Source organism: Ursus americanus, chromosome 15, assembly GCF_024610735.1.
Source record: "Ursus americanus isolate L20-20 chromosome 15, mUrsAme1.1.p, whole genome shotgun sequence".
NCBI lineage: Eukaryota > Metazoa > Chordata > Mammalia > Carnivora > Ursidae > Ursus > Ursus americanus.
The window spans coordinates 18,523,646-18,547,751 of NC_142141.1; the positions used below are offsets into that span (position 1 = coordinate 18,523,646).

General features: G+C 47.0%; 2 protein-coding genes across 3 annotated transcripts in view; one reads left to right on the forward strand and one right to left on the reverse strand.

Moving 5' to 3' along the window:
• CYFIP2 (cytoplasmic FMR1 interacting protein 2) overlaps window positions 1–24,106 on the reverse strand; it is a 120,818-nt gene that overhangs the window by 37,812 nt on the left and 58,900 nt on the right. For both annotated transcript variants that reach the window (XM_045791993.2, XM_045791994.2), the window contains exons 20-23: window positions 22,777–22,885; window positions 20,552–20,671; window positions 14,966–15,165; window positions 13,294–13,381 (exon numbers count right to left, since the gene is read on the reverse strand). In XM_045791993.2, coding sequence (XP_045647949.1) covers window positions 13,294–13,381; window positions 14,966–15,165; window positions 20,552–20,671; window positions 22,777–22,885 — 517 coding nt within the window. The remainder of the gene's footprint in view (window positions 1–13,293; window positions 13,382–14,965; window positions 15,166–20,551; window positions 20,672–22,776; window positions 22,886–24,106) is intronic.
• On the forward strand, window positions 8,413–13,162 carry FNDC9 (fibronectin type III domain containing 9). The gene is made up of 2 exons (XM_045791995.2): window positions 8,413–8,516; window positions 10,556–13,162. Exon 2 carries the CDS (start codon window positions 10,563–10,565, stop codon window positions 11,277–11,279), a length of 717 nt encoding a protein of 238 aa, XP_045647951.1. The 5' UTR covers window positions 8,413–8,516; window positions 10,556–10,562; the 3' UTR covers window positions 11,280–13,162.

A 24,106-nucleotide genomic window follows, 5' to 3' on the forward strand; every position in this document is an offset into this window, starting at 1 on the left:
TTTTGTGTATGAAAGTAAACCATTTCATGGGGCGCCTGGGTGACTCCGTCGTTAAGCATCTGCCTTCAGCTCAGGGCGTGATCCCAGGGTCCTGGGATTGAGCCCCACATCGGGCTCCCTGCTCCGCGGGAAGCCTGCTTCTTCCTCTCCCACTCCCCCTGCTTGTGTTCCCTCTCTCACTGGCTGTCTCTCTCTCTGTCAAATAAATAAATAAAATCTTAAAAAAAAAAAAAAAAGAAAGTAAACCATTTCAGTGTCTCTATAACAGGCCACCTATCAAAGAGGGCTGGGACGCGGTGAGGTGAGATGCTCATTCTAAGTGAGCGCATCTTAGCGCTGGCCCTACTACCAAAGCCCTATTCTGTGTTCTCCCGTTTCCAGCACTAGGGATGAGGAGTACATAGCAAACACCATGGCTCACTTCTGGTTGGAGAAGGAGACTGATGAGAAAGGGGCAGGAGAGAATTATTTAGGTGATGGGAATGCCCTACCTGAAGCTTGGGTTGTTGACCACACAGATGTACACATCTGTCAAAACTCATGAAACTACTGTGTACACTTATGATCTGTGTATGTTATAGACTGAACAGCTGTATCCCCTCAAAATTCATATGTTGAAATCCTAACCCCTGCTGTGATGGGATTAACAGTGGGGCTTTTGGAAAGTAATTAGAGTCATGAGGGTGGAGTCCTCATGAATGGGATTAGTGCCCTTTTAAGAAGACAAACAAGGGCTTATTCTTTCTCTTTCTGCTCTCCAGCATGTGGGATACAGTGAGGAGAAGACGATCTGCAGACCATCACGTGGGTCTGTGCCAGGCACCTGATCTGCTAATGCCGTGGTCTCAGACCTCCCAGACTCCAGGCAATAAATAAATGTTAAAGCTCCCTAGTCTATGATATTTTTGTTACAGCAGCCTGAACTAATGAAGACTCTGCAACTTCCTGTATATGAGTATAACTCAATATAAAAGCCATACCATAGCCTATTTTACTTCCCAACACTTGTTTTCAAAGATTAAAAAACAAAACCATGATTTGAATTTTCTCCTGAAAAGGGCTGTAGCTCAAGCCTGCACAGGAATGAGGGAACGACGACCTGGCTGTGTTAGGGGCATGTGACAGAGCTTACTGACTTTTCTAGAACCACCTTCTCCTCCCCCCATCCACACCAGACACTCTGGACCTTTCCTCAGAAGTCAGTAAAGCTCTGAGCATTTGTCCTTCATTCCTTCTCAAATATCCTATGAAAGGGATTTCTGAGCAGCTGGGAGCTTTCAAATGGATATCCCTAAGGGTACGAAAGCAATCAACTACTTTTTCTTTTTTTTTCTTCCTGATTCTCTGACTTTTTTGTCTTGCTTTATCTGATTCTAGAGGACGGACTCTGCGGTGGGTGTACCTGAGTTTGGATCCTAGGTCCACAAATTTACTAGCTAGATGATTCTGAGCAAATTATTTAAACTCTCTAAGCTGTGGTTTTCCCTAAGGAAAGATAATAATTGGAACTCCAATAGGGTTATTGGAAATTTATTTATTTTTATTTATTATCATTTTTTTAAGTAGGCTCCATGTCCAGCGTGGACCCCAACGTGGGGCTTGAATTCACGACCCTGAGATCAAGACCTGAGCAGAGCCCAAGAGCTGGCTGTGTCACCAGCTGAGCCAGCCAGGCGCCTGGCTGTGGGAAGTGTAGGTGAGGGAACACATAGAAAGCCCTGTGCGTGGTGCCTGGTACACTGAATGCACTCCCTGCAATTAGTACTCCTTCGTTTGATAATTTGGTAAGTGAAGACGAAGAAAATACAGATTCTTGGTCAAATATCTCCCAGCAGCTTTGGCTACAGTCACAATCCCCTGAATGTGCAGAGGGGAGCGCACGTGTGGGCTACAGTTTTACATAACACACTAGGTGAATCCCGCATGGGGATGTGACAGAGGCCGTAAGACTGGGACTAGCTGACAGAACATCAAAAATGCACAGACTTTGCTCCATATTGACAACAGTCTAGAAATGGGAGCTGTCCAACAACAGACGGTGTTGGGTAGAGGCCCTCCTGGCTGCCAGTGAACCCGTGGAGGCTGAGAAACACGGTGCTGCTAGAAGGGAGCCCGGCCTGCACTCAGGGTTGGACAGATAAGCTCACTTCCGTTTCCGACTCCCGCTGCAGTGCTGTCTTCCCGGGTGCCCCTCCTTCGCGGCCTGAACCTTCACTCTTAATCTAGGAGCTTCCAGTACCAAGTTTCCCTTAACATGCGTGGCGAGTGCAAATAAAAAATATATTCCAGCAGATGGAAACTGGGGAAGCTCCCCAGTTCTGCACCAAGAAGGAGAATAATTTTGGAGTTGTTTTACCACACACAGGGGTGTAAAGAATTCCTCTTACAAACCCGCTCAGGGCACGGAAGACGCCTCTTGTGGAGGGGCCGACATCAGGCTTGGATTCGGGTCGAGACCAGAAATTTAGGCCTCCGCCCATGGCCCACACTCAGAAGGATCAGCATGAAATGAGCAGAAGTCAAGTCCTCCGAAGTGAATAAGCTCCCCCCACCCCCCAAACTAGACCAGAGCCATGCAAGAGGAAGCACGCAGGCATAGTGCAAAGTGCATGCACACACGCACCCCCGCAGGGCACCCGTCTGACCTGCTGGCTCAATAGGAGGCTGGGCCCTATTGAGAAAATGTGGGAATATGGGAGCCTGGCCATTTTCTGAGGTTTGGCAAAGAAAAACAGGAAGGCAACAGGACTTAAGACACTGGAAACTTGCTACATATCTCTTACACCGAACCAATCTTGCTGACTCAGTACCAATCAACCGGCCTGCCTTAGAAACGAATTAGGTACCTTATTTAGGATATCTCGCTTCGAATCGAGCTTGTTTAAATCCATACTATTGTGCAAAATAGCTAATTTTGTGAGATCTCAAGAAATAAACCAACCTGATTGAGAAACTAGAACCACATTTTTAATACATGACACAGATGTGCATTTTTATTTTATTATTATTTTTTAAAGGCAGGACAGTATTTTAAGGAGAGAAGATACGGTAAGTTTGAGCTGGCAGATCCTGGGCCCTGTAATATATTATTATATGGATTCTAAGAAAACCTGTGGTAATGTATACATCACATAAAAAATACCATTTTTATCATTTTTAAGCATTGTATATGGACTTCTAAGTCCTCAGGCCTCTAGCCCTCACTGGCAGTAAACACAGCCAGCCCCTCCAAGCAATGAGGCCTATTTATTTGGCAAACTGAATTTGCAAGCAATTTGCATCTCTGCTTTCTGGAATCATAATCCCTGCCTTCAGAGATCCCAAGAGGAGTTAAAACTGTTTCTAATTTCCTACATTAGTTACAATTTCTCTAATGTTCCTTGAGTAATCCGAATCCCATCAGCCCAAGGACACAAACATGGCCCCCTAGTTCAGGTTGAATTCAGGCTGCAGCTCAACTCTGAAATCCGCGTAGGGCAAGAAGACTGAGAGATGAATAAAACTGTAACGCAGACCTTGTTGGGAGAGCCTACAGGCTAAGACGGGTTGGGTTAAAGGACTGATAAATCCTGAGTTACAGGTTCAAGTGCATCGTTTGCTAACGTTTCTGTCTGTCCCTTCTTGATATGTAGTGAGCCGTGGGATGGGTCTCGCACATCTGGGCTCCTTCTTGGACTTCTGAGCTCAGAGGCTGAAAAATCCAAGGGAGTTGCTCTAGAGACCTCAAGAATTGATGCTCCTCCCTTTCTTGTCTCATGAATAAAGATAAGAGGAGAAGGCAAGAGGGGGAACAGGAACCGAACTTCTGTTTGGTGGTATCATACCAGTGCTATAATACTTAGAGATGCTGAAAGTTTTAAACTGATGTCTTTTTAAATAACCTGTACCCATACAATGATACACAAGTGCATAATGCGTCTCGGCTTATGAATAATTCCTTCATCACTACCCAGGTGTATTCATTTTCTGCGGCAGCTATAACAGATCACCACAAATCTGGTAAAACAGCAGAAATATATTCTCTCATAGTTCTGGAAGCCATAAACCAAAATCAGTATGATGGCTAAGATCAAGGTGTCAACAGGGCCACACCTCCCCCCTCCCCCCATGAGGCTGGAGGGAAGAACCCATCCCTTGCCTCTTCCAGCTTCCAGTGGCTGGGTTGTGGCCCACCTCCCTCCAATCTCCTGAGATGTGTGTAACCTCCTTCCGCCTCCCTCTTACAAGGACTCTTGTGATAGCATTTAAGGACCCATCCTGATAATCTAAAATAATCTTCCCATCTCATGGTCCTTCACGTACTCACATCTACAGAGACCTTTTTTCGAGTAGAGTAATATTTCTGGGGTGCAGGATTAGGACCTGATGTCTTTGGGGGGGCATTATCAGCTCCTACACCAGGTAAGGCAAGGAACAATCAGCCCCATTCGGCAGAGGAGGAATCAAAGTGAAGAGAAACAAAATGCTATTTCGCCACGCGTGCAAGCTCTCAAAATAACAAAAGTCTTCCGGACTGAGGATCGGTCATGCTGGGGAGTGGTGCCACGCAGGCATGAGAGCAGGGGGACCAGAGCAGAGCCAGTGGCGCTGCTGGTGGTCTTGTCAGTGGGGCTGATGCAGACCCCCCGGGCCGGCCGCGTGGGAAGTGCTGGGAGCAAGGCATGGGCCCGGCTGACATGTACCCGGCTGGGTGCAGCAAAGCACTGGGCCCTAGGTCTTACGGACTATGACTTACTGGAGAAAGCACTGCAAGAGTGTGATGAATTTCCCCGAGGTCAAATCATGGCTCAGACCGAGGCATCATTCAGCTAGTGATGACCACACCAAACACAAGGCCACACCAACAATTTCTAAAGACTGAAAAATTACTGGGAAACTACTGGTATCATTTAAGAGCTGATTTGTGTGACAATCAATGTCACCTGGAAGGCAGTTTCATGATAGAGTCTATATAATGCATGTTACTTAGAGAATACTATGTTTAAAACTTAGGCTCCTATACTAGTTTCAATTACTGGACCAGTTGTGACATTTACTATCCCCTCTAACCCTCAGCGACAGAGCTCCTGGTCAGGGAACGTGGACTCCGGACTCCAGAGCAGGGAGAGGAAACACTGGCTGAATGCATTTCTCCAGGTGTATTTGATGGTTCCCCTGCTTCTGCTGGCTGCGTTCAGGTGGTTGGATGTTCTCTCTGAGGTCTTTTAGTTCCTTGTCTGTTCCCATCATTCTGGAATCCACTAAACGGTGAAGTCCTGTGTCTACTTCTCCAGAGAAGCTGAGCAAAGGTAAGGGTTCCTGTTGACTCGCGCTGACAGAAGAATGGCGCAGGAGAGGGAAGAGCAGCACGACAGCGAGGGTGGCCAGGAGCTCTGGCTTCGGGGACCACAGACCAGGGGGTGGCATGGCTCTGCCAAACCCCACTTCATAATGATGGTCAAGTTAATGAACCTCTGGAGCCTCAGTTTCCCCTTTTGCACAACCATGATAAGACGCCTACCTCAAAGAGTTGTTGCGTGGATAAAGTGACAAAGCACATGTAAAACGCGCCAGAATGTTCTCAGTGGTTATTTCTGAGTTGTATAGGTTTGACTGTTGTCTTTGGGCTTTCTGTATTCTGTAATTTATATACAAAGAGCATATAGATATTTTTTAAATAACAAAGCTGTTTTACAAAAGAAAAAGAAAGGAAGGAAGGAAGCATGACATAGGGTGCAAACCTTGCCCATTATACCTCCTGGATGAAGCCACAGTCACCCTGGGAAATGGCTCTGGCCCACTGACCTTGCCTTCTGAAGAGTAACAGCTGTCGTAGACCTAGCACTTACATAGAGAGGCTCATCTCAGGCTAAAACACGTCAGACAAGGATTCTCCATATTCCGTCTTACAGAAGAGTTAACCAAGGTATAGAAAAGTGAGGGGATGTGCCAAGGCTACACAGGCAGGATTTGAACCCAGCCTTGGGGTTTTAGGGCCTGCACTCTGAACGACTCCCTTCTCCTGGGTGGTGTCAGCTTTGGGGCTGAGGAATCGTCCTTTGCTGCCACCGTCAGGAAGGGCATGGGGACCCCAGTCAGGCTGCTTTCCCCCGGCAATAATTTACTAGCAGTGCAAGCCAACCAGGGCCCTCCTGGGCTGCCGGCTGAAAGGGCTCCAGCTTGGCTCCACCGCAGGAAGGTCCTCCCTGAAGGAGGAGAGAGGGTGAGTCTGCTGGGATGTGACCTCCTGAGGCAAGTGCCCCCAGGAGATTTATCTCACGCCCTGAGGGCTCTCTGGCTCCTCTGGGTGCTGCTGGTGGATGGTGGTGGCCCCAAGGGGCAGGATGCACCCAGGACTGTGAGCTGGGGACCTAGTTTCCACTCCTGGCTTTGCCACTGATCAGTCGTATGGTCTGAGGAATGCCATTCCCTTCTCTCGGGATCTGTGAAACAGGAAGGGCTTCTGGGCCTCACTCCCATTCTCTCAGTGTCTCAACTTCTCAAATAAAGAGCTTAGTGTTAAAAATGGCATCCAGGAGCATTAAAAATAAATTCCTGTTTTCTGTGGCAAAGGCTCGAGCTCTATCTCGTTGCTCCACAGGTCTCCTAAGTCTGGTATTTTTATTTCCCTCAAAATAACCTTTTCAAAAGGCACCTGCAAACTACCACACTGGCCTTTCTGTGGAGAGGACACTTTTATGTTCTGCAGGGAGTCGCCATTAGCACACATTACAGCAGAGTTTAGACAGGCCCCCCGGGAAGACCTAATGCCATGGGAAAGCCACAGAGCAAGTGTCTCATCAAGGGACATCCCGAGACGCCAAGCCTCACAGAGACCCTTGGCCAGGGGAGGGTCCGTAGCTCACCAGGAAAGTCTTCATAACTTTTTGATTATCACTCATGTGAATCACAAGGGGACTTTCAGGGGTTCACTTGGATATTTTGGCCAAGAACCAAGGAGAGAAAAAACCTGACTTTTAAAAGCATGTAATTTGTGTAAAATAATTCAGATCTAAATCTGTCTGGGCTGGAACTGCTATCACAAATTTCCACAAACTTGGTGCCCGAAGATGACCGAACTTTATTCTCCTTATCCTTCAGACACGCTCCGTGATTGCCCCAATAATGATGGCAACAAATTCTTTCAAGGTTGAGGGTCCAGGAAGGGGTGGAATCTCAGAGACAGATGTACCTTTGTGGAAAATGGAAGACGGGTCAGGATTCTTCAAAGAAAAGGAACTTTGGGGACCATCCAATCCAGGAAGAGTAAGCAGTTTCCATTTCCGGTGTCAACCCCCAAGTGGTGGGTTGGTAAGCAGTTTCTTGGGATGCTTGTGTTTCTGAGCCCAAGTGGACGGAGTGCTGTATTAGTTCCCCCCCAAGCCACTGTAACAAATTTCCATGAACGTGGCGCCTTAACACCGTAATATCTCATAGTTCGGGAGGCCGGACGCCTCAGCTCAGGGTGCTGGCTGGGCCACACTCCCTCCAACAAGGGAGACTCCTTCCTTGCATCTTCCACTTCCGGGTGGTGCCTGGTGCTGCTCCTTGTGTATGGGAGCCCATTCCAGCCTCTGCCTCTGTCTTTATGTGGCTTCGTCCCTTTGTGTCCCTCTGCGCGTGAGTCTCCCTCTCCTTTCTCTTATCAAGACACCAGTCATCGGATTTAGGGCTCCCCTTAAATCTAGGATGATATCATTTCAAGATCTTTAATGAATTCAATCTATAAAGACCCTATTTCCAAATAAGGTCACACTCTGGGGTTCTGGGTAGACCAGAATTTTGGTGGTGCGCTCAGATCAACCCAGTGCCAGTGCTGTGATGGTTCAGCAAGCCTGACACGGGTTCAGGACTGGGCAGGGGTAGTACTCCTGCTTTCCACCTGCCATCCCCATCTAGCCCAAGCCCAGAGCTTCACAGATGATGGAATTGAGGCCCAGAGAATAAAAGACTCTTGGCCAGTGTCGTGTAACTAGAGAATGCCACGGGAGACAAGAATGAAGAAAGAAGATGGTATAGAGGTGGGGTAGGGGTGGGAGGGCTTGGGATAAAATTACTATTTTAATTGTGTAACTGTATTTAATTGGATAACTGAGAAGGGCATCTTTGCATTTCATCATTGTCCAAAGAGGGTCTCGATGGGGCAAAAAACAATCACCAGCCAATTAGAGAGAAAATTTTGGCAGCCTTGGAAGAATTAGTACCATTCTGAGGATCTGTTTGCAGGAGACTGTTTGCCTTTTTTTGGCCAAAGGAATGAGAGCTCCGCTCAGTGGGCAAAAGCCTTCCCAGACTGGTCCCTGAAAGCATCGTGCGTACAGATGCCTGCTGGTTGCCATGGTGAATGATGCTGATCTGAAGAAATGAATAATGTGAGCGTTGGGGGCGACAGTGGGATTACTCAGACAGTGGCGAGAGAGGCATCAAGGAGAGCCCAGAGCAGAGGAGGGGAGAAGGCTCCATTCCTTCAGCGTTGGTCCACTCTGTCTCGGCCTCTGCAGGCTGCGTTCTAACCAGATCCACAGCGCGAGCATCAGGTAAGGGACATAAATGGCTCTTCTTGGAAATGGAAATGGTTTTTCCTTTCACACTCTGCTTGGCAGAGGGCCAGGCAATGGCAATATGAATAGCTAAAAATAGGGGGAATTTAGAAACAGAAGCAGAGAAAGAAAAGCAAATAAGGGAGACTGATCTGGTCCCAAAAGCTGAAGATGCTGCTACAGTGTCTTGCCAAAAAGCCCTTAAAAATGTCTGCTGTAGAGAACTCAGTCTGCAAAGACAGCCAGCAGCAGATGCGAAGCGAAACAGGAGAAAAGATTCATGACAAAAAAAAATGGGATTCCCGATCACCCCGGCTGGAAGGGTTTTACAAAGGCCATTGCCTCTGCGTTATAAGTAATGAATTAAGCTCTTTTCATTCTGGTCAGAAGTGTGTTTATAGGGATGTGTGGGGTGGGGTGCAGTGAATGGGGGAGGTCATGAGAAGGGAGACTGACGAAGGGAGTGCAAACAGCCTCCTTTACAATGACCTTCCCCGGAGGGATCTGAGCACACCTGTCTTGTCCCTCTCATTACCCCTGTTTCTGGGAAGAAATATCCAACCAAACAGAAGGGAACTCTTTCCCCTTCCTGAGCATTTCAGTTCACTGTCATCCTTAGAGAAGAAAAACAAGGATTGAGAAATCGCTCAGTGCTACGCATCTTCCTGCAGCCCACCTCCTCTCGGTAAACGGGCATGAAAATGGAAGGTGGGAGGGAGGCAGGGAGGAGAGAGTACAGCTTGTAATAGGAATCAGTTTGGCTTCACATCCAATTCAGGTTAAAATCTGGTTGATGGGTTTTTACTAGGTCATTACAATCTAAAAACGCAGTCTTCTGTGTCTCACGTGAGACAGGAAGGGCAGAGAACAGGGCTGGGTGAGACCCATACGTGAACAGACACAGGCTGAATGAATATGGCTGCCCCTGAATTTTAGATCAGGGGAAACTCTCCCTCTCAAAGAGATAGCATTTAAGAGAAATCACAAAGCTTGAAGATGGTGTTCTCTTACCAAAGCGGGAGGGCTGGTAATCTGAAGAGGGCTCATTTGATTTGTGGAAAAACAGCAACTGGGTCTTAGTACCAGCACCTCATTTTGTAATAACGTTCTGTCACGGAACCCAGCAGCCTTGCATTTGGAAATGTAGCAGTTAAGTGGCTTTGAGTCTACCTATGAGCCGAGTGACCTCAGATTGCTCATCTGTAAAATGGGGAGCTAGCTCAGAGGGCGTGTTGAAGATTAAGGGAAATTTATTACGGTTGTGAGCCTCTAGCGTGACACATACTAGATGTGACACGGCAACCACTCACTAACTGTTGGTGATTACTCTCACTGTTAACACTCACAGTGCCAGAGGTAGTAAATAGTAGCATTTATGCTGGTAGTAGGAGCTGACTGTCTTGACCTATACAACTAATTTCCTGGGTACCTTCGGCCTTGAATAAACAAAGAAACAAAACATGAGCAGAGGCTTTGGGGAGAAATCAGCTGCCAAGGAGTGATGACGCAAATCTCCACTCTCATGGGCAACAGAACTGGGAAGCTAAAAAAGCAGTGGTGGGCAGAATGTTCTAGATGACCGAGCTCATAGCCACTGGGAGCAGAAGCAGAAGGGATATCGTAGGTGATATAATTGGCTGACTTGGAGGTTGCAGAGCCGTGGTGACTAACGTGGGCACGTTAACCGGGTTGTCCGATTTCTTTTATTGCCTTTCTTCGTTTTTTTAAAGTGTTGGAAACAAAGTTGTGTCTAAAGGAACTGAGCCAGGGCAGGAGGAGGCTGGGGGATATGGGCTCACCTTTTTCAGGCCTGCAGGCCACAGGCTTTGATGTGAGACAGCCCTGATTTGAACTTCCGTTCTGTTATTTCTTAGCTATGCCTTCGTTGAGTTAACGTAACCTCTTGACCTCCATTTCTTTGTAAAACAGGGGCAATATTAGTCCCCACCATGAATGCTTGATATATGGCAGTTATGAGTATCGTACATAAATACTTCAATAAGGGGCTGTCATTTTCACTTTGATTCTGGTTCTAGAATCAGGATGAACATCGAGGTTGGGAACGTTTCTTATACAGGAGCCATCATTTCCTGGTCATCCTCGGAGCCCTGCCTGGAGGACTACTACCATATTATGTACAGGCCCAACTGGAACAGCATCTTCTCCGGTTATCTGCGCTACAGCTTCCACCACGAGGAGAAGGTGCCTCGAACAATCAGCTCCGTGGTGCTGGAACACCTCGCCCCTTCCACTCTCTACTTCCTGTGCATCAGCTGCAAGAAGGCTGCCTTCCCCTATAGGCACTACTGCACCATGTTCCATACCCTGGATAAGAGCCCACTGGCCGCTGGGAGCTCCCTGGTGGACCCCCAGATCTCCCTGTGGGTGTTGATGGCCATTCTGCTGGCCTGCTTCACGGCCGTCTTGGCTTTCATCTGCCTCCAGTTCTGGTGTATCCGCTGCCATGAGCCTCGATGGTCTTACAGAGCCGGCCACATGGAGGAAGCCAATGGGTTGGTGAGATGGCCGGAGGAGGCCCCCGCGCTTGGGCAGAGGGAGGAAGACCTGCAGGGGCTCCCCCTGGTGGAGATGCCACGCAAGAACTCCGGAGCAGAAGCCGAACCGGAAGCCGAAGGGGAAGCCAACCAGGATGATGCCGCTGACCAGGATGCTGCCAATCAGGATGTCCCCGACGACGTGGGGGCCTTACTGAGGGGCAGTGGTGATCATCCTGCCATACTGCCTCACTTTAGGGAGTGAGAGGTAGGCAGGGGTCGGCCCGCGTCGTGTAGCTTAAAGCCCTCCGTACGTTAGATCTTTTGTAAAAATGTGTCCCTAGGCCACCCATTTGCCTCCCCTCAACTGTCAGTGCTCTTGTGCGTCATCCAGGTTGGACGAACGCCCTGTGGCAAAGCTTCTCAAGCTGGAAAGCATATACCCCACAGTATGCCAAAGGAGAAGCATGGTGTCCCAGGAGTGTCCATTTAGGGGAGCCCAGTTAGGAATGAAAAACATTATTTTAAAGTTAAAACAATCATAAATAAATTATGGCATAGAAAGCAAAATTTGCATGACTTAATAAAACACAGGACTTCGAGGAAACTTTTGAGTTGAAGATGGGCTCTTTGGGTTATGCTTTCAGTCAGCTGAGGCAGACGTCCAGTCCCCTCTGCTGTTGGGGGGATCATTTTGGAAAGATTGAGAAGCCATGCTCTATAGTGTTTTCCAGCTTTCAGGCAATCACATACCACCTCGTACCCCATCTCCATTTTGTTTAAACCATACACTATCTTTACTATTATTAACAATATTTGTCTTTAAATTGACTCATTTTTAAAACTTAAACTTATTTTAAAAGATAGACTTATATGACTATATAAGTGAAAACCCAGCACCCTCCTGCTATAAGTAGAAGAGACATAAGAATACATATAATGGAAACAAAATAACATTCAGTTTGACTTAGATTCCATTGCCTACTAAAGACTCTGAGCTTAAGGTCTGCTCTCTAAGCTTTGATAAAAAAGGAAATTGGAAAGCAGAAAGTATTAAAAACATATAAGCATCAACATAAATCTGTCTTTCTCCTTGTTATAATCACAAGGTTTGAAAGAGATCTGGAAAAGGAGGTGTTGTTTCTTACTTTGTGAGTCAGGGTCATTCAATGACATGTCTGTGAACTATCTGAAATGCTGGCTCAAAGTGTCCCTTGTTTTGAGAAAGCTGCCTTGACCAGACTGGCTGTACTGGAGAGGACATCTGCACCATCCCAGCATCATCCCAAGACCTTCTAAGCCCACCTGTAGGGCCCAGTGGTGGGAGCTCTTTGGTTCACCATACTCCCCAATCTAGGGCTCCCCGACCTAGAGGAGTACCTTTTCTTATATGTATTCATTCAGTTCTTCTGAGTCCATCTGTGCTTACTTTTTGAAAACGGGGTCAAAGGTGGCCATTTTTATTCCATCACAAAGAAAAATGTTGGCTTTGTTGTGGACACATCTCACTCTTGCAGAGGCATTCTTCCCCTTCAAACCCACAGGGTAAGAAATAGATCTCCCACATCTATCATAGTGTTGGTGAGACTTAGTGACCACTATCCCCTGTCCCCACCATGGGTGTAGAAATTCGAGGAGGGTAGAGATGATGTCTGTTTTAATCTCTGATACATCCCCAGCATGCAGAATCTAGCCCAATGTCTGGCTTATTGTGGGCGCTTAATAAATGTCCGTTTAATGGACGGCAAAGGACTGAAGGTCTAGAACAGGGTTCCATTTTGGAGGCCTGGCTAGTGTCAGGATGTGTATTGTGAACAAAGCGGCAAAGAGATGGGAGAAGACCTGTCTCTCGGCTCTAGCTCCAGCTCTCTGGGATTTCCTTCAAAACTCCACCTTCCCAATTGCTTCCTGTCTACAAAACCCTTGCCTTTCTGGAACACAAAATCCCAGAATCACACGGTCATACTGCAATGAATCAACTGAGCAACAGGAGGAGACAGGATGAAGATGAGAAGCCCCACACGCCTACTTCGCTGCTCACGTCAGTGAAATCCCCCCAAATAATTCCCACCCAGGAACCACCCCTGCCAGGTCTGCTTCACCCCCACCCTTGCTAGCTTTGCACAAATAAAGATGAATATACTCGCATGTTTCTGCCTGGATCTCACTGCTGCCTCTCTATCTCTGCACCTTTCTACTTTTCTGATTTGGGGAACACTTTTCTGTTTGCTTTTGCTCACTAGTCTTCTTAGGAGTAGGACGCAGCCAAGACTACTCACCTTGGATCCATAGAGGTAATAAGGCTGGACATTGGCGGGTTTATCTCTTTGTGGTTCTTGGGTGAAAGGAATGGCAGTTCGAACAAAACTAGTAGAGGAAAAGAGAGGAGGCGGGACTTAACTGGGTCCTGAGAGCATTCTTCATAGGACACAACCTAGCTGGAACCCTTCCTGACCAGGTATAACCACAGTGTTTCTAGGTGGTTGTCTATGAAGGTACTAAACCCTTATGACATACGCCCATTCATTCACCTAATGTCTCCTTTCCATAGGTGGGAAAACCATAGTCCAAATCCCCAGGCTAGCTTCTGGGCTATGGCTGCTCACAAGAACAGTAGGCAAGAAAGTGACAACTGGCTGGGCCTGAAAATGGCTTTCTCTGGGGCTCTGATCCTTCCCTCCACCCCCAGGTTGGCTTCTTAAGAGCAGGGTTCCACAAACTCCTTCTGTAAAGGCCCAGATAGGAAGTATTCTCAGCTTTGCAAGCCAGATGGTCTCTGTCACCATTACTTAACTGTGCTGGTAGTGTGAAGCACCCATAAACAGTTGTAGATGAATGAGCATGGCTGGGTTCCAGTAAAACTTCACATATTTCAAATGATTTTCACTTGTCATCAAACTATAATTCTTTGGATTTTTCCCCCAACCATTCAAAAATGTCGATAGCATTCTTTGCTCATGAGATGTACAGAAACAGTTGGCAACAAGATATGGCTTGTGGGTGATAGCTGGCAGACCTCTGCTCAAGAGGATTCAAAGTCCCAAATCTTTACAGGACCAGAAGTCTGTCTTGCTAATTGTGTGGATTCAGGCTCATCTGTGGTTTCCTCCCAGACCCTTCTATTCATTCAGCACATACTTATTAAATACTGGTCATGAGCCAGGCCTTGAGGGTACTGAGAGGACCTGTAAACACATGCATGTTGGTGTAACCTAATGTACTTGTTCTGGGCGTGAATACACCACCCCTCTTCTGTCAGGTTTTGAACCTCCGTGAGGATAAGGGACTAGGTCTTGTCCTCACCTTAGAGCCTGACACAGGGCTGTGTGCATCTCGCAGGAGACATATGTCACTTTGTCACGCATATGTGTGCCTATTTTGCACGACCATATTCATGTACGTGGATATCGTCATAAAAGTACCATCTGCTCATAAAGCACACGCTTGCTCTTATGTTGGCCTGTGGGGTGGTGCATGGCCTGGCTCCTGCTTCCTCCCAGGTCCTGTGCTGTCTTTCATGGCACCATTCCCCACCCCAGCGGCTCCACCCTCACCAGGCTCTTGGCTCCTTGGACACCTCGCCTGGAATATTCTTCTCCCGTCTTTCCACCTTATTTACTCCTACTTATCCTTCACATCTCTACTCACGCGTTACTTCTCAGAGGAGGAAGCCTCTCTTGAGGTTCCCAGCACCTCCCAGGCTAGATCAGGTGGTGGTGTTTTCTCTCTCATGACTGGGGCTTTCCCCCACTTCCAAATTCACTCTTTGCATTTATCACCTGCATCCTCCTTGCCTAAAGGCTCTCAGAGGCAGGCCTGTTCACTGCGGCCTCCTCGCCTCCAGCCAGAGCCTCCAGCCAGGAGGAACTCCATGAGACGCCTATTACAGGAAGGACCCGCTTCCCCGGTCCCCGGCCCATCCCAGCCCCCTTTGCACAGGGACTCCCTTACCGGTTGGTGGACCCATTGTAGCAATAGTTGGGGAGGAAGTCGAAGTTCAGCTCCCAGAAGACGTGGAGGGTGATGCGGCCGTAGGGGGCAGACACATTGTGATTGGCCTCCCGGAACATGGCGTCGAAGCTGTCCAGGGTCATGTGCTTGCACAGCAGCCGGTGCGTGAGCCGGTTGATCTCCAGCAGCCACTCCAGCTCCTGCCAGAGAGAGCCCAGGGCTGCTAAGGGCATACACCCAGACCTGACACGCGCCCCACTTCATCGTACGGGTGCCTTTCGTGCGGGGGAGAGCCCCTCAGACAAGCTCCCGACGGCTGACATGGAGACTAGGCCCCCGCAATGGCATGTGACAATGCACCCTTCTTCAGAGGAGGAACTCCCAGACTGTGCGGAGGGAAGCTGCACGCCTGCTCTGGGAAGGGCATGTACGAATCCCCATCCGTACCCCCCGGGTGGAAAGCATGCCTGCTTGCCTTCCAGTCTCCATACTGGTGAGGAAATAGCTTGCTGCTCAGCGTTGCAAGTCGACAAGAGGAAGGTGTGACTGGCTGTCCCCAGAGGCTCTATCTCCGCCGTGCAGAAAGCCATCGTAAGAGTTGCCACTCACTAAGTACTTACTGTTAGGTCACAGACCACGTGAAACTACTTGTTCTTAGGTTAAATATCATCGAATATGAGTACGTTCATGTGATTCAATTTAATATATGCCAAGCAGTATCCTTAGCACTTTATATATCTTAACTCATTTAATGCTCAAAAAACCCCTTCCTTTATGCATAGAGAAACTGAGGCTTGGAGAAGTTAGATCACTTGACTCCAAATCCAGGAAGCTGGGCTCCAAAGTCAATATTCTTAACCACTACATACTACTGAAATTTTAAAATTGAATGCCCCCTCCTTTGGATTTTAAAATTGAATGTCCCCTCCTTTGGATTCCTCCTGGGTCTGCCAGGCACGGGGCTGGTTACATGTTGGTAAAGGTGTCGCTGAAAGCCATGGCCCGAGGACCCACGTGAGCTGTGGGCCCTGACTGCTTGGAACCCCACCTTCAGGCAGAGAATGGACAATATGCAGACACAACAGGTCACTGCGTTTGTTGGCAAGTAAAAGGAGAGTGAAACCCTTTGGGTTGGCTTTAGTCCCTTGTCGTGATACTGTGAAAAAGAATCAAAGCACAGTCTTGTGCAGAGAGAGAAGCCATCTCTCTGTGATGCTCTAGGACACTTGAGATGGGTACGACTGCCCCTGTTTCATAGAGGGGACAGATGAGGTGCAGGGGGTGAAGTAACTTGCCCAAGGTCACACAGGGCATATAGAACATGGTTTAGTGTGTGATCCCGGGTCTTCTGACTTCAAATCACATGTGTTTGGGCCTCTATGACAGAGCTGCCTGTGATACAGAAGCAATTTGCTACGAAAGTCTTCTGAAAAGTAATGCTGATTAAAGTAAAGATGGCTTGACAATATAAAAACTCCATCAACACTGGCAAGGGCAGTTGACCAGAGGGCGGCCAGGAGGTGGGACAGCCAGAGGGCCAGCTTTAATGGCTGGGATAGGGAGCTCAGGTGTCTGCAGTCGCTCACAGGATGCAGCCCCACACCAGGGAATCAATTTTATTCTCATCAGCCACAGGTAGCCCTCATGCTGGCTGGGGTCCAGAGTGTGGCCAGGGGGAGGCCCCAGACCATGATTCCAATCGCAGAGCTTTGCCTTTTCTGAAACTCAGATTCTATGGCTCTAACCTGAAGTGCAGAAGTGGATCGAAGCTTGCAAACAGAAATGGCCGTAGAGGCCAGCTAGCTCAGGGAGGAGAGGCAGGCAGGAGCGGGAGGGATTCCTGGGGCTGGGCTGTCTGTGGCAAAATGTCTGCCCAGACAACAGTGGAGCTGCCACTTAACTCCACAGAGTTGTTGCCCCTCAGAATGGGCTCAGCAATGACAGATCTCACGATCTTTCAAAAGAAGGTCAAAATCTGGATTTTCATTCTGGGATGGCAGCTGGAAGACTAAGTTTCCAGTCATTGTGCACCGTGAAGTAAAGGAGGGCAGAAATACAGAATCCCCGCTCTGCTTCTGTCTCCTAGGGCCTCCCCAGCTGGACTCTGAACTTTGTGCCCATTCACTTCAGATGGGTAAGAAATAAAATAAATAAAATAAATGGAGTAAATGCCAATGATTTTATTTCTAAGCTCACTGAGTCCCATGGCACATGGAGGTGCCATGTTACCAGGAAGATAACTGCAAATGAAAAACCAGGGAACAATTTCTGTTCTAATGTTCTGTGATTTTAACAGTCTCACGAATGTGTGTCGTAGTTACAAGGGAGACCAAAAGAAGGAATTCTCAACTCTGCTGTTGCGGGGCTGCTGGAAATGCAGGTCCACTCCTCCTGCCATGAAACAGTACCCAGGTTCCTGATGGGTAATCCAAGCCCTGTTTTGGCCTCAGTCAAATTCTTCTGGCCTCTAAATCATAGGAGGGCACTTGCCTCTGGGATGCGGGGTGAGTGCATCAAGCTTGGGAAAAGGCCTCGTGAGTGGTTCAGGTGCCTTCTGAGAGGGTCTCGGTTTTCTATAGTGGAGTTGGTTTACTGGGGGCAACGGAGAGAAGCAGAACTGGGGCAATGAAACAACTAATGGGGCAACTTCTGTGAAGGAGTGGAAAGAGCTCTTGGATGGGAACCAGAAACCCTGAGTGTCAGCCGCACTGGGCTGCTGACCAGCTCTGTGGCCCCAGGCAGGTGAGAAGAACAGGGGTCTCAAAGTCAGGTGCAGCGAGGCGTGGAAGGTCCTCCGCAAGAACGAGGTGCACCAGTGGGGCTGGCGGCAAGTTGAAGAGAGCACAGCCCGGCTGACGGGATTGTCTAGTCATTTCTAGAGGATCATTGCCATCTGGAAGGGCTGGTGTGATGTTGCCAAAGCTTCCGCAGTTTTATTCAAATTCTTCCAAATGTTAAATGTTGGCTCAAAATTTCCAATGTGCTCTGCAGCCTAAACAAAACACAGCCTGCAAGCTGCCAGCCCTCAAATTCAGCATCATATCCCTCTGAGAACCATTTGCTCAGCTGTGTAGGATGAGGGCGGCTGACTTAAGAAATCTCTGCCACCCTCCCAGCTTGGCATCATCAAGCTGTCTTCCCGTCTCAGAACAGAGGTTCCAAGGTGGAGAGAAGGGCTGAAGGGAGCAGATTCCTCAGGCTGGTTCTCAGAAAAGGCAAAAGCTTCTCAGCCAAGGCCAGTCGGGGCCTCCCGACCCCACAGGAGACAGCATCCCTGGGGTCCCCTCTTCATGGGCTTCACGGGGAGTGGCTGCTCTCCCGGGGGCTGCTGCCCTCACCTGATAAACACTGGCTTTCACGGCTTGTTTTGATTTTGTTCTCAGCTAAAAGAACATTTAGTGCCTTTCAAGGGATGGGAAGAGGCCATGGACACCCACACACCCCAAACCAGTTTTTCCATGAGATAGGCTCATTCATTACTGGACAGCTAGAAGATACAGATAAACAACAAAGATGAAAACAAAAATCCCATCACTTGGAGATAATCACTGCTAACATTCTGGCATAAACAAAGAAAAATCTGTTTCTTAAAATACATCTCCCAGAAGAACATGTGTATATGATAGCCTCCTAAAGTAACTGTCCCAGGACTTAGGTGGGTACCTGGGGGCAAGTCCTTGTTGGAAATGCTGCTGAAAATTCACCCTGAAAATGTCTCATTGTAGCCTAAAATTTCTAGGCTCCTCTCATCCTTTTTTTGTTCATAAGCTGTTATTTAGTAAGTGGCAAGGAACTATGCGAAGCTGTTTCTAGGCAGTGAGGAGTCATCCTTATAAAAACACTATACTATGAATTCTAATATTCCTCTGTCATGTAGATGAGGAAATGGGCTTGTAGAAGTTAAGTAACTGGCCAAAATTGCCAGCTAGTAAGTGGCAGGGCCAGGACGGGGACCCCAGATCTTTCTGACTCTAGAGCCTAGTTCCTAAGTCACTTTTTTTTTTAAACCACTTTGTCCATTTAAAAACAAAACTTTCTTTTATTTTGAAATAATTTTAGACTTACTTTTCTGTAAGTGAAAAAGCAGAGTTCCTGCTTATCCTTGACCCAATTTCCCCAATGTCAACAGCTTACATAACTGTAGCATAATTATCGAAAGTAGAAAATTAATATTGCTCCAATTCTATTAACTAAATGACACACTTATTCAGATTTCACCAGATTCTCCACAAGGGTCCTTTTTTTCTGTTCTATGATTCAATTTGGAATCCCACATTGCTTTCAGTTGTCATGTCTTCTTAGTCTTCTTTCAATCGCTAACATTTTTCAGTCTTTGTCTTTTATGATCTGGAAGCTTTTGAAAAGTATTGTTCATTTGCTTTAATGCCATTTAATTGGGGTTTATCGATATTTGCTCATGATTAGATTGAGAACATGCATTTTGGCAAGAATACCACAGAAGAACACCTAGCAGGGGTTACATGAATGTACGTTATTACTGGTGATGTTCACCTTTGATGCTTGGTTAAGATGGGTTCCCACTGTAAGTTACTAATCTTCCTTTTGGAGTTAATAAACATCTTGAAGGAGATAGTTTGAGACAATGCAAGAATCCTGCTTCTTTTTTTTTTAAATTTCTGGGTAATTTTAAAAATTGGGGTCAAATATATGTTACAGAAAACTTACCACAGACACCATTTTTGAGTGTATAGTTCTGTGGCATTCAGAACATTCACATGACTGTGCTACCATCACCAGCATCCATCTTCAGAACTTAATTTCCCTCAACCAAAACCCCGTATACCAATTCCCTTGGCCCCGGGAGTTACCATCCCACTTTCCGTCTCTATGAATATGACTCCTCTAGGGACTTGTAATAAGAAGAAACATAAAATATTCTTCTCAAAGGTCGGCCTACTAATTTTGGCATCCATTGCTGGATTTTGCCCACAACTGTCACTGTGGCGTTCCAATGGTGATTTTGTATCTCTCTCATTCCTTCTACTCCTCTGCTTTTGAAAGCATTAAAGTCTTTCTTCGATTCACTTCAGGACTGGTTGATCAAGTTTATTCTAATTCTTGGAGAGGAAGCATTAGCAGAGAGTAGCTCAAATTGCTGTTTACCAGAAGGGAGCAGGCCTATTCCATTTTGTCAGTCAGGACCAATGACATAGTCTTCAGGCCCCAGTGCAAAATGGAAATGTGGGAATTTGAGATGGCGATGGCAGAGCATTAAACCCAGCACAGAGCCCTTCTGGGCCCTACACTGCACACCCACGATGCCCACCTTGTTGTGCGACCTTCCCTAGCTTCCCAGGACCTTCCCTGTACTTGCTCAGCTCTGTGAAAACCCAAAGGACAGGCAGCTGTGCCCCAGTTGACCATCCCAGAGATCTCAAGGCAATCAGGAGGGTAAGATCACGCTCATTCTTTTTAAGTCTTTTTTTTCCCCCTGCTCCATTCAGTTGGGAAAGAGACTCACTGCTTCTCTTTATCTAGCTCAGTATTAGGCTAACAACACCTCCACCTAGGCTTCAAGTCTAAGGAATCCCAGACCAGAGCTCCCACGGGCCCCCAGTCTCTTACCACAATGGAAGTCAGGTCCTCACTCTCGAAGCGGCTGATGGCCTGGTCCAGGGACTTATACATGGCGGCAGAGATGCGCTGGGTAATGAGTCTGTTCAAGTCAATGGATCTACCCAACAACTGCATGGAAGAGACAGAGGCAAGAGTTCCTTAAGGTTCTCACAGGCACATGACAACTCAATGCAATGCACTCATAGGAAACTGGATTAGAAGCAGAAAGGACATTACTGGGGCAAATGGGGACTCTATGCAGAAAACAGTATCGTTAAATTTCCTGAGTATGATCATTCTATCTTGATTATGAGAGAATGTCCTCATTCTTAGGAGATACATGCTGAGGTGTTCATGGGTGAAGTGTCACACCGTCTGCAACTTCCTCTCAAATGGCTAAGGAAGAGAGTACATAGATTTAAAACATATATATTTTTTAATGTTACATATATATGTATTCTTATAAATTATTTATACATACTATATATTTATATACTATATTTACTATTTATGTATTTATTTACCATTTATATACTACTTACTATATATTCTGTATTTATAGTATATATACCATATACCACTTATATATTTATATACTATTTACCTATACTTTTATACGTGTGTATATACACATATATATACACATATATGAATATATATATTCACATATATATAAATATATATATTTGTATATGTATTATATATACACACACACATATTCAGATACTGCACTTTGCTAGGTGCCCAAGGATTATTTTTACTGTATTTGTGAGAGAGAAAAAATATATATATAAGAGGAAGTGAAGCAAATGCAGTAAAACATTAATAATCACAAATCTGCCTGTACAGCATATCTATGTTCATTGTGTTATTCTTTTAATCTTCCTCTAAGTTTGAAATTTAAAAAGTTGAGGAAAAATAGGATTCATCCAGACTGTAGGAAAAGGCTCAGGACAGGCTCCGGCACCCCGTGCAATGCTGACATCCCAAATTTAGCTATGAGGTCCTTCCCACATCGGTCCCGTGCCCCACGTCACTCGCCCGAGAGTAGCAGCTCCCTCGGCAAGGGCCTACTGTGTGCCTTTACGGGGATGAGTATAGAAGCACGAGAAGGAAGGGCTGGATGGAAAACAGAGTTTACCCTAATTTCCACTGGGCCACGCACATGGGGGCATCATCACAGATGCTATGCAAATAGCAAGAAACATTTATTGAATACCTGCTGTGTGCACTGCGCTTTGCTAGGTGCCCAAGGATTATTCTTAACTATTTCACTTTTTTTTTTTTCTATTTTCCTTTTGGGAGATTTTCCACCAAATGCCTAGACCCCTGGCAGCCACCTTGTGCACACATAGAGCCCTCAGTATTTAATGTCGTGGCTAATTCTGGTCGCATCAGTAACTGATGGCTGTAATATCCTGAGAGGCTGGAGGAAAAGCGCTGAGCTCCTGCTGTTGACAGAGGTGAAGATGTTCTTTTCTCTCTCATTATTCTCCATTTCCCTTTGATTTCTCATGACAATGAAAATGTCCAGGGTTTCCAGGGTAACCCCTTCCTCTTCACCTGGGGCACATCTCAGCCGTGGTCCTTCACCTGCTTCTTTCCCACATACAAAGTACCGAGGTCATGGCATTAAGGCCATACCAGCACCGCGTGGCGCACAGCGGGGTGTAGGAGCCGGGCGGCTGGAACATCTCGTTTTTTGCCTGCCTGCCTCATGTTAACATTTTAAAGCAGGGATATGTTTCTGAGCTCCTGGCAGCATTTATTGCCTCTACATCTGGGGTCAAATGTGAACAGAAAGCAACTCCACAAAAACAAACTAATTTCCAGCGTGGGTTTAGCAGACACGCTTCCTTTCAAAGCATGAAGCAGCCCGCCTTCATTTAGACCAGCGTGTGGGCCCTGCTCAGGAACAGATTTACCCATTTCTGAGCAGCGGTCCCCATGGAAGGAAGTGAGCCACGGCTTATGACAAGAAGACAAAGGCTTTGGTGGCCATGACTCCCCAGAGGAGAGCTGCAGGTGGACTGAGAAGCCTAGAACTTGAACCACAGGATGCCAACGCCTCTTTATTGCTTGTATATTCTGAGGCTGCGCTACACCCGTGCTCAGAAGTCTAGACGGGCCGCACGCAGGGTGGTGAGTACGCAGGGCTGATCTCCAACCTGCCCACTAACTTCACAGCTGCTCTCTAGCCTGTCCCACCTGCCCTCTGGCTTCCTCCACCGTACCTGCACGTGTCTCTGTTTCAGCAGTGTTTCGTAGCGGTTGGACGGTGGGTACGGAATGATGACTCCATAATTCTTACATTCGGCCCTAAAACGTTTATCCAACAGGACACTGCAAGGGATAAAAATTACATAAGGCCAGGAAACATGACCGTGGATGGTTTTCAAACACCCAGCCACATCCATGTCAGACCAGAGGATCTACTCAGGAAGCGCTAGCTTATGTATTTCGAATACAACTGCTCTCTGCTTTAGAGCAAAGATTTCTTTTTAGCCCCAAAGCCAAACATGAAGCACAATTTCGAAGGTGAAGACAAGCAACACAGAAGTTGAGCCACTCCCCTCTTTTATTCATTTACCAAAAAACGAACTGAGTGCGAGCTTGCCTATCCCAGCAATCATTCTGGTGCTAGGGACACAAAGTTCCTGTCCTCATGGAGCTTACGTCTAGTGAAGAGAGGCTGGTAACTAAATAAATAGAGGAAGAAAATAATTTCGGGTAAGAGGAAATAACTGCACAGTATTGAGGACTTATCAGGAATACACCTGTGTGAGCACAGTCATTTTTAACCTCACGACAACCTTCTGAGTTACACGTACTCTTATTACTTTTCACACCCACATACACACTGCAGAGTAACAGTGCTCTGAAAATGAAGAAACAGGATCATCTGGTGTTAGGAGGTCAGGGAACGCCTCTCTAAAGCAGTTTTGCTGCACGGACACCTACATACTAAAAATGTTAATAAGATCTGAGGGGAAGAGTGTTTCCAGTAGAGAAAAGGAAAGTTGGTCATGATGCATAAAGGACAGGGCATGCTGGAGAGCATGATGCAAAAAAGAATTGAGGTAATCTAGAGGGACGCCTGGGTGGCTGTTGGTTAAGTGTCTGCCTTCAGCTCAGGTCATGATCCCGGGGTCCTGGGATTGAGCCCCACATCAGGGTCCCTGCTCAGCGGGGAGTCTGTTCCTCCCTCTCCCTCTGCCCCTTCCCTGGCTTATGCTCTCTCTTGTTCACTCTCTCAAATAAATTGATAAAATCTTTTTTTAAAAAAATAAAGTTAACTAAGGGGCCAGATCATGTGGGACTACATCGATCACAGTAAAGGAGTTAGATGCTCTCTAGATGTCACTGGCAGCCACCGAAGGGCTTTAGGTAGGAAAGGGACCTCACCTGGATCTACACTGTGCAGCACAGACAGCAGCCACCAGCTACGGCAGCCTACGGGGCACCTGCGATGTGGCGGGTGCAAGTTGAGATGTGCCAGCAGAATAAAGTACACACTAGATTTCGAAGACTTAGAAAAAAACAAGAAAACTATCTCTTTAATAA